General features: G+C 45.0%; 4 protein-coding genes across 4 annotated transcripts; all 4 read right to left on the minus strand.

The window, feature by feature from the left end:
• Positions 1–65: 65 nt before the first annotated feature.
• On the minus strand, positions 66–2,849 carry BYT42DRAFT_399159 (uncharacterized protein). Its single transcript, XM_051563384.1, has 4 exons — positions 2,623–2,849; positions 1,659–2,562; positions 837–1,229; positions 66–745 (listed from the first exon to the last, which is right to left on the minus strand). Exons 1-4 carry the CDS (start codon positions 2,696–2,698, stop codon positions 376–378), a joined length of 1,743 nt encoding a protein of 580 aa, XP_051421563.1. The 5' UTR covers positions 2,699–2,849; the 3' UTR covers positions 66–375.
• Positions 2,850–2,890: 41 nt separating this feature from the next.
• Positions 2,891–4,086, minus strand: BYT42DRAFT_575895 (NADH-ubiquinone oxidoreductase). Its single transcript, XM_051568999.1, has 6 exons — positions 3,937–4,086; positions 3,750–3,851; positions 3,581–3,672; positions 3,361–3,507; positions 3,089–3,277; positions 2,891–3,008 (listed from the first exon to the last, which is right to left on the minus strand). The coding sequence occupies exons 1-6, from the start codon at positions 3,980–3,982 to the stop codon at positions 2,976–2,978; spliced, it is 609 nt and encodes a 202-aa protein (XP_051421564.1). The 5' UTR covers positions 3,983–4,086; the 3' UTR covers positions 2,891–2,975.
• Positions 4,087–9,782: 5,696 nt separating this feature from the next.
• On the minus strand, positions 9,783–12,568 carry BYT42DRAFT_399249 (eukaryotic translation initiation factor eIF2A-domain-containing protein). The gene is made up of 11 exons (XM_051563385.1): positions 12,364–12,568; positions 12,214–12,283; positions 12,058–12,129; positions 11,859–11,974; positions 11,681–11,780; positions 11,522–11,610; positions 11,353–11,447; positions 10,477–11,292; positions 10,340–10,409; positions 10,088–10,269; positions 9,783–10,011 (listed from the first exon to the last, which is right to left on the minus strand). The coding sequence occupies exons 1-11, from the start codon at positions 12,389–12,391 to the stop codon at positions 9,949–9,951; spliced, it is 1,701 nt and encodes a 566-aa protein (XP_051421565.1). The 5' UTR covers positions 12,392–12,568; the 3' UTR covers positions 9,783–9,948.
• On the minus strand, positions 12,274–14,590 carry BYT42DRAFT_399264 (glycolipid 2-alpha-mannosyltransferase-domain-containing protein). The gene is made up of 6 exons (XM_051563386.1): positions 13,604–14,590; positions 13,456–13,538; positions 13,202–13,386; positions 13,040–13,125; positions 12,364–12,971; positions 12,274–12,283 (listed from the first exon to the last, which is right to left on the minus strand). Exons 1-5 carry the CDS (start codon positions 14,350–14,352, stop codon positions 12,746–12,748), a joined length of 1,329 nt encoding a protein of 442 aa, XP_051421566.1. The 5' UTR covers positions 14,353–14,590; the 3' UTR covers positions 12,274–12,283; positions 12,364–12,745.
• Between the last annotated feature and the right edge of the window lies 1 nt (position 14,591).

The raw sequence follows: 14,591 nt of genomic DNA on the forward strand, positions 1-14,591 counted from the left end.
CACAAACAACAAGATTTATTTTTCAAGCAGCGCCGCTGGCATGGCGACGATGTGTGCAATGCTTTTGATAAAAAATGTTCGTTCTTTTTTTTTTCCGAAAGTAGATGCTTCACTCTTTTGCAAAGGGAATCCTTTTCTTTGGTGACGCTTTTACCCGAGGTCAGTTTTTATATCAATATCATGGTGATCATACTTTTTTTTCGATGAACAAAATCAAGGCACTCTTTTTTTACACCATACTCAACTATACGGTTGATAGTACGGTGGAAGCTAAAACGGATAACAAATGCTATTTTGGATTGATCTACAGATACAAAATTTTCTAGATATATAAAGAAATATACATATTATAGTAGAAATGCAGTTTTTTTTCTTCTAATTGCCACGAATACGTTCCCAAATGGACGGACGACGTCGATGACCGTATTCGTCGATATCGTCATTCATGTGACCATTATAGTCATACTGATCTTGTGGATACGCGGCGGCCGATTGGAATCGGTTAGACCAGTCCGCGGCAGGTGGGTACGGGTCAGCGTAAAAGTCATCATTGGTGATTTGCGTTTGTTGGTCACGCAGTGCAATTCCGCGCTTGTACCGTTTCCGTAAAAGGAACGCTCCGCCAAGGATTAAAGCCACTCCAGCAATTGAACCTACTACCGCGCCGGCAATCGTGCCTCCCGGGGTTCCCCTATGCTGTGGATCAATTAATGATGAATCGCCCGCCAAGGATGGAATCACCGTACTAGTTTTAAAAAAGAAAAGAAAATAATGCGTCAAATCGCCAGATCGTGTAACCATGGTCGTCGTCAGTACGACCATACACTCCAACTTACGTTGTGGGAATCACCGTAGTCACCGTCACCGTTTTCCCGTTGATCACCACTTCGGTCAATGTAGGAATATTTGTTGAAGTTGTTATCATCACTGTATGCGACATGGACGCTGCGGTAGCGCTGGTCATTGAAGAAGAAGGTGAGACATCGGAAGAAGCAACCACACTGGACATGCTACTGCTGCTTGTCATCGACTGGGAACTACTCGCTTCTGCAGAGCTGGACGATGGTGTAGCACTCGACAAGGAACTGTCCGGAGAGGAGGAAGACGACGACGATGATGCCACACTCGACGGATCCACGGACGAACTCGCCGAAGGACTTGCGGATGAACTTACGGAAGAAGGAATGGATGAAGGTGTATCTGAGGAAATCGATGGTAAAATCGACGCACTGGAGGTGGGAGAATGCGAAGCCATTGAAGAGGAAGGAGTCAAAGCATCCGATGAAGTTGCAGAGAAAGATTCAGTCGAAGAAACAGCCGTCGATGATGGCAACGGTGTCAAAGAAGAACCGGAAGTTGATACCAAAGAAAAAGATGATTCGGTGGTTGACAGCGATGATGAAGCAGTAGAAGATGTGGACGACGCCAAAGAAGAATCAGAAGTTGGCACCAAAGAAGAAGATGATTCGGTTGTTGAAGGTGCGGGAGAGACAGTGGACGATTCCGCCGTAGAGACAGAAGAAGAATCCGTGGGTGATGGAGTCGGTGTGAGAGTTGAGGAGGAAGAGGAGGAAGAGGATATAAAAGAAGAGGTAATAGAGTCAGAAGGTGTATTCGTGGACGATATAGCACTCACTGAGCTTGTGGAGGATACTGACTTGTCGGTCGTGGAAGACGCCGGTGTCGAAGACGAAGGTAAAGGGTCGGAAGCGCTGCTAGAGGATGGAATGCGGTCACTCGAAGTACTGCTGGTCTCGGTGGTGGACGAAGTTTCTGTTGGCGACGCGGTCGTCGAGCTTGCCGTGCCGGAAACCGTACTTGATTCAGTTGCAGTGGACGAGACCGAGGGATCAGAGGAGGGTGTAGGCGACCGTGAAGGGGTCGGTGTCGGCGTGGGAGTTGATGAATCCGTTGGTTCGTCTGTACTTGCTGATGTGGGCCTTTCCGTGGTCGAGGGTTCGGTCGTTTTTGTCGGAGATGGCGTTTTGGTGGACGAAGGTCTTTCCGTCGAATCTTCTTCGGTGGATGAAGCAACAGAAGACTTGTCTGTCGAGGCCGGTTTTTCCGTCGGGGTGGGCGTGGGCTTCTCGGTGGTCGACGACGGTTTCTCATCGGAAGACGATGGTTCCTCAGATTCACTCGAGGCCGATTCATTGTCCGATGAAGACGTGGGTTTGGCCTTACTGGAATGATCTTTGTCTGACGACGACGACGTGGGATCGGCCTCTGAATTATCTGAGCTTTCTTTTGACTTGGTCGGCTTTGCAGAATCGGACGAGCCATCACCATCGTCGCCCGCGCCACGTCCGCCTGAAGCGTCCTTGTCGGTGTCCTTGTCGCTCGAGGCCTTGTCGCTCGAGGCCTTGTCGCCCGAGTCCTTGTCGCTCGAGGCCTTGTCGCCCGAGTCCTTGTCGCTCGTGTCCTTGTCGCTCGTGTCCTTGTCGCTCGTATCCTTGTCCCCCGTGTCCTTGGCTTCCGTGTCCGAGGTGTCTTTACTGTCGTCGTCGCCGCCGCCGCCATCTTCCTCAGGTGGCGCTCGTTTGCTGTGGTATAAAGACAAGACTGAAAACGAAGGTGGTGAATAATTGATTAACACGAGAATTATTTGCATTTCATCATTACTTTGAGGATATGACTTTTTGAATATCATGCTAGTGCCCATGGCGTCGGTAGGATACACAACGGCGTGCTTTGACATCAAATGTGTGTGACAAGAAATCCGATTGAGATATCAACGCTATAGTAACAGTAACTATAGGAATATGAATTGACCCGCAATGAAAGAAAAAACGAGAAAAAAAAATAGGAGACCGGGTAAAAGAACGCTAAGGAAGAAAACAGAATTAAAAAAAAAAAAAGATAGGATCCCAAGCTGAACAATGTGAAAGAATTGAGCTTCAAATTTTAGCGTCGATTTTTTTTATTCTGCTTTTTTTACATATTCTATTGAATCTCCTCTTGGAAGTGAGACCGGCTTACTTTCGGTACCAAAGCTGGGTGATCTTGGTCTGTGGACGAATTGGTATAGGTTTAGGTCAGTCATTGATTGGCTCATCCTTTCAAAATCTCTATAGTCCCAATAACTTACTCTTGTCATCTTCTTTTGCAATTGGAAGATACCGTACAAAAGAGCTTCGGCGGTAGGGGGGCATCCAGGAACATAAATATCAACGGGAACAATGCGATCACAACCGCGAACCACAGAGTAAGAATAGTGATAGTAACCACCACCGTTGGCACAGCTACCCATTGAAATCACCCAGCGAGGTTCAGGCATCTGTTTTCGTATAAAAATATCGTGAATAAAACCGCATCTTTGAAGAAAACCAAGAAAGGTGTGCAAATTTTCAAAAGCCATACCTGATCGTACACTTTGCGCAATGCAGGGGCCATTTTGTTGGTCAAAGTACCGGCGACAATCATGACATCGGATTGACGAGGAGAAGCACGGAAAACAATACCAATACGATCCTGATCATAACGAGGAGTCGAACAATGCATCATTTCCTACATGGACAAAGCAAAAAAGAAGTGAGTGAGACATTGGTCAACGAGAAATGACCCAGCTGCCAGCACTTACCACAGCGCAGCAAGCCAAACCAAAGGTCATGGGCCAAATGGAACCTTTGCGAGCCCAGTTGACGACACGATCCACCGTCGACAAGACATATTCTAATAGTCACGGGAAGTTTAATATATGATTCGATGTTTGGAGACTGTATTTCGTCGATAATTCGTCGTTGATTTACCTGCACTGTTGTTGGGTTGAACGGCAACGTCTTTGATTTGGTCGATATCTCTCGTGACAGCGGTGGACATGGCCCTTTGTGAGTGAAGCATAGGGTTGGTCACTATGGGGCGGCAAAAAACAGAATTGGTTAATGTTTATATTTCTCGATAGAGCAAATTTGTCAAATTCATTGAGCTTTTGCTTACTTATGGCACGCTTTGCGAGCTGCAATCCGATTGCTGTGCTGGCCATTGTTGTGTAATGTGTCAGAGTAGGGAGAAAGTAAGTAATGGATGCGTCAAAGAGAGTAGAGGGAATTCAAGCAATCAGCGTTTAATTCTTTGACCCAGAACGAGTGACGCTGTGTTTTTTTTTTTTCAATAATCATTCCCCGTGGCAAAATTTGTGGGCCCCAAGTTAAACATGTCATCAACTGCCAAAATTAGCCAATCACATTGCATTGCGGATTTTGGAATCATGGACGAGTGGCATTTTCCGTCGCGTTGCCAAAAACGTGCGAGAACGAAAAAATAATAGTTAGAGCCACACTACACACAACTGCTCACCTTGGTGTATATATAGACCTGAAGTCAGGCTGGGGCGCCAGAGACGCTGTATGATCCTGGCTCCCACAGAAAAAGACAACAGAGGAGAGGAGCAAGTTAATTTTATATCTGCTTTCAGATATATTGTACGCATGATCAGATTTTTTCAATCTATCATATTGGTGATATAACTCGTATTCACAAATCCTTTTCCTGTTGGAAATTGATGTGTAGGCATAATCACAAGTGATCAACGTATCATTTTAGTGATATATCTCATATCCGCGTCCAGCCTTCTCCTGCTGGAGAGACTACGTAAAATAAAAATCAATCGTTCAGTGGTGCTACCTCCGTGCTCGTTGACCTTGCTGAAACCGGGGCGCAGGCCTTTAACACATATCTTGTTGATAAGGGACAGTGCTTCTAATCTTTAATGGTTGGTCCACTCGTGAATTGAGCATTAAACGCAACGTTTGGGAGTTTATTGATGGTGGTAGCCTTAGACAAGTCATCTAATATCTTTTGACTGGCCTTTAGACATTCAAATTTCCGGGCTTCTTCTTCTTGGTTGTGCAAAAGATCATGCTGGGAGATGATCTCAGTTTCCAGCCCAGTATCAACGACAGTCTCCTTTATCTGCTTGTACTTTCTGAAGATCTATACATGCTTTTTTTGAGAGAATAAAAAAGCTACTTACCGGACAAAGTGCTGAACGCCCGTCACGTTGGTCGACAGTCCCGCGAAATCAGGCACCACGAACCTGATTGGTTGGTGGCTCGTTTTCAAGCGCACAAGAAGGTCTGATTGACACACTATTGACTGGTCCTTCTGAAGCGAGTTCACAATGATAGACTTACCGTGCATTGTGCTTTTCACCTTTCCAGTTATCAAGTAACTCTTGATTGCGGTGGAGGACTCGCTTTGACAGAACATCGTGCGCGCGGCAACATGGTGAAACAAAGATTTTTGCACAACGTAAACTCCATCGCACTTTTGACCATCTGTTGAAGGCAGCGCGCTCTGATATGGTCTGACTCATCTTCGGGAGACTTCCCCCCCCCGGGTTAAGGATCTAGGTAAGGCCAGAGGATTTAAGGCCGCGCAGGAGAAGATAGGAAGGTGCATTCCAGCTTTGCTGGATTGTGCTGGCGGGCTCTGCAGCGGAGCTGTTATCTTTCTCCATTTTTCCATTTGCCATTTCTTGGTAGCATGCCGGGTTCGACTGGAAATGATCTCCACAGGCCGAATTGGTGTAATGCGGACCCTGACAAGCCAGGTTAGGCAAGGGGGCTATTCCTGCACGTGCGAGGACGCCGAGTGGCGGGAGGAGGCTATCCATACGCGGAGAGGCGACTGACTAGGTGGAAGAGTCACCGTGTAACGTGGGCAATTTATGCGCGTATTGCGAACCACATCTCCCATACACCGACTTGTTGGCACAGACTTTGGGTTGGATGGTTGGACCAATTGACTCGAGGTGATGTAAGGACTTTCCGTGCCTTGGACGCTGCTTTCAAGACCATCCTTTAGGTGTATATTGGCTACTCCGCTCCCTTCTGGTGGAGAAATCGGTTATGGGAAAGTAGGATGGTGATCTGGACGGTCAAGTATGCCTTGCACTCTTGCTGCTTAACCAAATTCCATTTCGCCAGCACGCCCCTTTGCTACCTACCGTAACCGGATACCAGCACCGCCCAAGTCTGATCTGTGTGTGTGTCACTTCTACAGCTGTGGTTCTCCGTCCCAGTAGGCCATATGCGACTGGACCAAGGTTCAGTGTATCAGCACAGGCGTGCGGCGTGAGTCAATGATCGGGCCTTTTTACTCTCATCTCTGCAGGCCTCACTATTGGATGGAAAATGAGACTGGGACAGGACCATTTCGTTGGCAAGCGATAAGCAGCATCGTGGATTTGATCGAAGTAGTGTTTATGACTACCATACTGGCACAGGCATAGAGATCATTTCTCTATCTTCTTGGCTTCTGTTTTAACCTTGATGGCACTGACTCGCTATTTTACATAATAGTTGGAAGTCTGCCTTATATCAAGGAATATATTTTTTTTTCTTCTTTTGGCATGTGATCGCTCTTTGTTTTCTTTCTTTTTACTTTGGTGAGGGTTTTGTCATTCTCTCTTTATTCTGCTGTTTTATCATCCATTCTTTTCTGCCTGATTTCACATATGCTCTGCTTTATTCCAAATCATCGCATGGAAAATAAAAATATACTCCTCTTTCCTGTAAAGACACATTTTATATTACCGTGTACTACCCGGACTCATCGGAACATCATCATTCTTATCTTGTTCTTATCAACCATCACTAATGGTCAGGAAAAGCTCAGTAAAGAATAAGGATCTATGGATTCGATCCGTGCAATCTTATATCGTTAGATGAGCAGCTCATGCTCATTTATCAAAGGCGAGAGGAAACTATCTCAGTAACTACTTGCCTCTATGCTGAAGAACCTTGAAGGAAACACAACGCATTTAGATTCTTGACAGAAGCGATAGAGTCTCTATTCGGATTCCGATTTTGCCATTGGTTATTTTCAAGATTACTATGGAATCGGATTTGTTGCTTCGGTAATACTTTCCCAAACATTCACAACAAAGCTTTTCTTAAACCACGTCTCAGAAACAGCTTGATTTCGCTGCTTGAGTGCTTTTTTCGATCCTCTGTGTGTGTGGTTCGCTTTATTAAGGAACGTGTATCGCTCAATAATTACGTGACGCCAAATTCATGCATCGCTGGTCGTTCTAAACTTGAACCGGATATAACGGGTTCACAACGTGGAAACGCAAGTATCAAAAAAAGGGTGCACGTCACAAAGCAAGGCAACAGGCAACAAGTCTGGGACGCTATGTAGTCCCTAGGTTGTTGAAAGATATCCTGGGATACCCTTTTGTTTGTTGATGACTCGAGAATGTATTTGTAATTAAATTCAGAGGTCGACGATGCATGCACCTTACGACTTCCATCCAACATATTTGCCTACAACAGGATATATGCGAACTAGGATAGACTGTTGACTGACAGCTGAAAAATTGGGTCAAGGCCTTTCAAATAATAAATATTAAGCGGTCGGAAATAAAACACTGCCGATGAATAAGTTTCAAATCTCCAAGCGTTGTACCATCCATTCCTGGGTCTTTCGTTTTCAATGAAAGCAGCGATAAAGATATGTTATTGGCAAAAGGAGTCCACCCGGAACAACATCACTGCATTGGGAACAATCTACCATTTCTTTTCGGTGCAATGACGCTCGCAATGATGAGGGTGATTCCGATCATTGTCCGGACTCCTGCATTAATTGGTTCCTCAAACCGGCACGGACATTCTTCAAAGAATCTAATCATTGCCTGGAATGGGAATATTTCCATCCCGAAATGGCAAAAAAAGAACTCACCATAACATGCTTCGAGTATGTGTCTTCAATTTATGTGCAAGTGTTTTTGTTTCCAAATAAACAAAAATACCATGACCTTGACAATAATCCCCCCCCACCGTGGCATTCAAACGGCACGGGAGGAGAAAAAAAAAGGGTTGGATTGGACATCAAGCGTTGTTTGTGCGCATGCATTAGCTACAGAACTGTGTTTTTCCACAACGTTGTCATGAGTACGACAGTCTATTTAAAGCGTAAAAAGGAAAAATAAAATACATTGTTCGTCTCTCAACACATGACGGTGGGTTCAACTATGTACTGCATTGGTAACAGAAATGAATTTCGCGGTTTTCTGTGAAGAATCATTTATTGATTGAAAAACAAACTGATTACTATAGCAAGCCCTCGTGAGCGCTTGGTATGGTCGCAAAAAGCTTCTATTGAACGGTTCGATTCGTTCTATAGCTTATTTGGCGCACAGACATCCTCCCTGTCCATCCACCCACTTTCCAATCCCGCCACTCTCAGCAAAAATACAAGTAAAAAAAAAATAAAAAAAAAATTCGTTAAGCAATATTACGTTGAATAAACGTGTAATAACAATGGTAACTAGCCACATTTTGGCGTCGCCTCCCTTCCGCCAGCAACACCTTGTGTTTGGTGTGCCTGAAGCGGAAAGCAGAGACTGTTCACCGATTGTGTGGTCATCGTATTTGCTCCGTATGTCCGGATACCATGCTACCCGCCTTGTTATCCAAAACGTCCTGTGCCAAATGCATCCAATCCATTGCTTCGCGACAGGTAAAATCCCAAGCACGAGTTTTTTGTCCATAAAACGGCAATCGATAATAACGCGTAGTTGGTCATCCAAAGAACCAGGTTTCTTACTCGGAAGCGGCGTACTTGCATCACGCTGCGGTCAGTTCCGACGTTCCTGAAACACCCAATGCTGCGTCGTCATCATCGCTGGCATGCAGCCATCCAACATTGAAAAATCTGGCGTCTTTTCCTCTTCAATGGCCATGTGTCAAAATCGAAAATGTGAGTTTAGCGTGATGGGGGCAAATCCAGAAAACGAAAAAAAAAATTAACAAGGTTATCCTAGATTCCTTGGGATATTATGCAAGTTGACATTGTGGCCTTTTTTGAAAAGTGCTGTATGCCGTCGTCTTCTCGGTATGCTCAGTGTATCCATGTAAATAGTCAATTAGGTCTATCGGTTCCATGGATACAGGAAATTCATTAGCTTCTTCACAACAGATTGTCATGGATAGAAACACGGGCAAGACGTTGCCTGTCGCTTATGTCGAATTTGCCACTGTGATGGACGCCCAACACGCTATTCAACTGGGACATCAACAACAGTTCAAGGGTCGAACAGTCACAGTCACCGAGTGCAACCAAGAGGACCTCATGAAAACCATTTTTCCAAAATGGACGGGCCAATTTTCCGGGATCTCCATTATTCCACCTCAACCCACTGACGATGATCTATCGCCGATCGCGCCGATCATTACACGCCAAGAGATCAACTTGCTGCTTCTCGCCTGTAAAACCAGCAAGGTGAGCTATCATACATGCCAATTGGCTGTTCATCGAGAGCCGTGGACGGGAATTGACGGTTTTCCTTTAGACGGCGGTCGAACGACCCTTTGAAAATATTGTTAGCATCGTTATCAAATATCCATGGCATCAACCGCACTTGATTTCCACAGTTTCCCGAGATCAGATCTACGGCCTGCTAAGAACTGCCACAGGTACGAAACCCCCTCATGAAAGACCACAGGAAATCATATGTAAGCTCACCCAATCCTCTTTCCCCCCACAGAGTTGTTGGCCACTCAAACCGCCAAAGATGAAGCTCAGGTGATGTTTAGTTTGTTGGAAAGGCTGATTCGAACGGCCGTCATGTGTCCAGCGTTTACCGAAAGGCAAAAAACGGTGCTGCTTCAAACAGCCAATATCGAATGCCCGCCAGACATTGCTCATCTCAGGCGTACCGGCGCTTCACGATCTTCCATAGCCCATATTTTTGCAGTTCCAGGCTTGGCTTCCAAAGAAAAGTGCAAGTAACCTCACCAGCCTTAGAAAAACAAGCTCTGTACATATGCATCATTCATCCACTTTTAACTAGGGCCATGCCCTCTTTGTAAATAATCATCCTATAACCCCTTCTTTGGAAATACATTATGTCCAACGTCAAGACACAAAACGTTTGGTTATTTTTTTTTCTCAAAATTTATAAGGGTGAGTTCTATCGTTGTCCAAAAAAATTTACATTCCACCTTAGTTGTTGTGCAATGCAGCCAGTTCTCTCATCACGGAAGCTTCAGAGCTAAGCTTTTGAAGCTACAATAGACATCGATATAATGAGCATTGTTTCCTTTTTTTTTTTTTTTGTTCCCGTTATCCGCCGATGACTTACCTGAGGAGCTTCCAACTTTTCACCTCGGGCTTGTTTTTCTCTCAGTTCCTTGATTTGGCGCAATTTCTTTTCCAAGTTTCTAATCTTCTTTTGCTTTTCCTCGGGAGTGATCGCACTTGCACTGGCAGCCGAGGGAGCGGGAGCAGGAGCCGCAGCCGATTTACCACCATTTTTACTCGCTACTGACAAAATTGAAAATCAACATAATGAGTAAAAGATAAAAAAAAATATGCGCAGGACATCATGTCTTACCGGGCTTGGCACCAGGAATACGTCGATTGCTTCCAGCGGGAGAACGGCCAGTGGTCAACATGGCTTCTCTCTGTATAAAAAAAGAAAGAAAACATCAGTAACAGGGCAATGACCAGATGAGTGAGGACCAAGATTACCTGGGATAAAGTGGTGGGAGCGGCCGAACCTCTGAGATGAGGAGGACGGTAAGCACCGGCGGGGGCGGCGACGGGTTTGGCTGCTGGACCAGAGGCAGGCAGCACCTTGATAGGAGCCGGGGCAGGAGAAACAGAACGCATGGGATATTTGGACGCCGGCTCGGGACGCCAGCCGACCTGGAAAAGTTCATCGACGGCTTCTTCGTAGATCAGCGTACCGGTATGATGCCACATTTTGAATCCGTTATCGACACGCAGACGAGGAGTCAAGGTGGCGGTCATGAGATAACGACCACAGGGAGACCATTCACAGTGAGACGCATTGGTGGCACTGAATGAGTTGACCTTGTTCAAGGTCTTGCGATCATACAGATCAATGGTACCGTTCAAGTTACCAAAACCGGCAATGCAAATGGTACGGCCCTGAGGATTGTAGCGCACAAAATTGCGAGGATTGATACCAAAGCTGTGAACCGGGTTAGCACGATGATCGAACAAGGTGGCCTTGGCAGGCATGGAGCCATACACCACGACGAATTCCTTGGAATCGGGACCCCAGGTCACATCGTGCACGGGACCCTCCTTATCCAAAGGTACACGGCAATCAAAGTTACCAGCAACGGCAAGATAGTAAAGGTTGGTCTCACCATAGTATGATTTGCCCGTCTTATCAATATCCGTCTGTGTCAACACAAGCAAACTGGTACCGAGATCGTTCCAGAACATTTGCACGCGATCAGCCTTGTAGAATGTCTTGTTGGAGACGGGTTGATTGAAGCTGGGAATACTGTACATACGAACAATGGCCGGGGCTCCCTACATATGGCACACACACATTTAGACAAACTGTAAGGAAATAAAAGAACTGTTCATTACCTTGCGTTCAGGGATAAACACGGCCACGGCTGGTGCTTTGCCGGGACTTAGGGAGAATTCCGCCACACCGTCAAGCTTTAATCGAGCCCAAACGGCTGGATGGAGAATAGATCACAATTCAGCGTCGGAAGGAAATACGGGTCATCATCTAATGTAATAAGAAAATTACCTTTGCCAGCATTTTTGCTTTCCCAGAACTGGACTTCACCAGTGACCATGCGGGCACAATATTTTTCATCATCTGTCCATTGGAAATTCCTACCGAGAACATATGAGTTTTTTCCTTGTAATCTTGCTGGGTGAGCCAGTTCGTGCGGTGCCAACCTACCAGCTGTTCTGTGATTTCTGTGAGAAGGACGCGATCTCCGCTCCTGTGTTGGTATCCCAAATCATCAAGTTACGACTTCCCGAGCCATCTTCGAGTTTGGCTAAGTGATAAAAAAAAAATTGGAGACCATGATTTAATTAAACTGGCTCCTCCGCTTGGTGCATTCCGCGATTCTTACTGGGTCGTTCCCAAGTGGCCATGTAGTTGCCTTGAGGGGAAAGCCAAAGATCCACAACATTGGCTCGTTTAATGTCACAACGTTGTACCAAGGACTCGGCATCATAGACCTTGACACTAAAAATGTCATGATATTAATAACGAGAACAAGAAGCGAAAATGCCTCAACAGGCAGCGCAGCATGCACAACGATAGTTTACCCTTCGTTGGTGGCATAGGCATAGACGTGACCATATTTGCTGTATTTGAAGGTTTTTGTGGTGGTCTCGGGTCTGAATAGAAAAAGAGAGCGTTAAAAATACTCGCATTTCATCCAATAGGCGAAAGCATGATGGGTTGAGAAAGGCTGGACGTACTTTTCGAATCCCTTGATGGGTTGATATTCGGGATAACCGCTCCAAACGGTCAATTCTTTTGCAGATCGATCTACCATACATGGAGAAGATTAGGATTCTGTTGACTTGAAAATTCATCAAGTGAGTTTTGAGACGAGAGTCGAGTCTTACAGGAAAACTGAGTGGTTGGCACAGGCATAGTGATGAACGAAAAGAGAAAGAAACGACGGGACTAGACCAAGACGGTGGGATTCCGGTGGGGTTCCACTGGCCTCCAAAACTCCTTCAAACAAGCCACACTTCTTTCCTGCCAGAATTTCATTCTACGCTGACTTTATTATTTGGGAAACCCGGATAACGGGTGTGGATGGGGCTTTATAATTACTATTGGATGAATTCATTAGATTATTATTATTATTATTCTTTTTCCTCTTGAAGCACAATATAACTCGTCTTTTCTCGGTTTGTCGTGGCCAAAAATCTTGGAACGCAGTTACCACCGTTTAGATCTTTGAAGGAAAGTAAGAAAAAAAGAAAAAATTAATCCACGGCTTTAAATTCGTAACGTAGCGTTATATCCTATTTTTGGACGAGAAAAAAAGGACTTACCAAAGTTGAACTCTGGGTCGCAATAACATTTACCATGCAAGAGCCAGTTGGGTTCGGATGGGCAGTGTTCAAAAGTATCGTGCTTGTAACCAATATCATAGAACCAGTGTACATCCTTGGAACCCAGCATGAGAGCCACCGCTAGCGAGTGCACCGGAGCATCACCCCATCTAGACGGAGCGTTGTCGTAATTAAATCATCAAATCCAATGGTATGCGCGGCAATAAGGAATTTTTACCTTTCGTAAAAGAAGCCGCCAGCGTCATCCAAGTGGCGAAAGTAGGCTTGATAACCAGGTGAACGTAAAAATTTTAGAGAAGCAATCTACAAGCCCATGAACAACAACACAATAGATGAATTTTCCATTTTTTCATTCGCTTGTCATGATATTTTCCATTACCTCAAAATTACTCCAAAAATGACACAGATTATAAGTTCGTCCATTATCATCGCTGACAAAATTCAGCAAGCTGTCGGGACGGGTTCGTGGATACAAGTATTGCGGATGCGCTTTAAAAAACCGGAGTGTCTCGTCCCACAAGGTAGGTACGGTCGCTTCCAACTCTTCAAGAGCAATCGTAAATCCTTTTTACCGTGGTCGTGGTTAGTATCGGAATGTTGGAGCTTCAACGGTACGACGGGACCTGGACTTACCATACTTCAAATCATGCATTTGCATGAAACGGAAAGGATCGTAATCAATGTCGCATGAAAACTTGACACCAGGTTCAACACGCCTAATCATCCAATTTTCATTTTTTAGAACTTTTATGTGTGGCCCAATCTCAAGTTTTTTCTTTACCAGTAATAATCCAGGCCGTCCAATAACGGATGCATATAAAAAAAGCCCGACTGATACCGGCACATGTGGCGATAACTCTCACTTCCTCCATACACGACATTGTTATCCACCAACTTTTGCCGGCATTCGGCAGCGTAGGTCTGGTTGATCCAATCAGGATAACTCCAATGTTCTCTGGCGATCAATCCATATTGTGTTTCGGCTTGGGTCATTTCTTTGCTGAGATTCTTGAATTCTTCTGTGAATGGTTCATCGTTCAAAAAGATCCACGGATAATTGTATTTATGATTGAACCGATCCTCCAAGTAACGCATGGACGAACGCAATTGCCGGATTTCGGAATTTCTGGCCAGTACGACAAATGCGGCCTTGACACGAGGCGCCGTGACATCGGTCAGTAAATCATATTCTTCTTGTTCCGGTGAACGCGTGGGGGTCACAATGAAATTCTTGGGCGATAAGCCCGCTTCTTGTTGTACTGGATTGGAAATGACATGATTAATCGGCGCGGGATTGGATGGCTTTTTTGGCGAATGCAGCTGAGCAGGAAGATATTCCATGCCATTTTGGCCGATTTCTCGAGCCTTGGACATCAACAATTGGTAACATTCATTGGAAGAGGAACATCCAATAGAATAACGATCGCCAGCACGAAGTATCAAGAACCAACTGCCACCCAACAACACAATCAGAAATGCAATAATGCGAAACTTCCACCGTGATGAACAATATTTTGAACGTCGAAACATTGCAATGAGGTCTTCTTTCCTATGGTATGCAAAAATCGATGCAAAATGAACAAAAACGATGGGTGAATGGGGGAACAAAGGCCAATAAAAAAATTAAAATAAGTAAAATAAGTAAAACGAGCGAGACGAATAAAAAGAAGGTGAGTGCACAAGAGGAAAAGGAACCAATGTTGGTTAGACGTCTATTTTTTCATTTTCTTTTTTCTTTATTCCACCATTCCTATTAAAAAGAATGCAAA

This window comes from Radiomyces spectabilis (genome assembly GCF_025331425.1).
Source record: "Radiomyces spectabilis strain NRRL 2753 chromosome Unknown BYT42scaffold_9, whole genome shotgun sequence".
Taxonomy (NCBI): domain Eukaryota; kingdom Fungi; phylum Mucoromycota; class Mucoromycetes; order Mucorales; family Radiomycetaceae; genus Radiomyces; species Radiomyces spectabilis.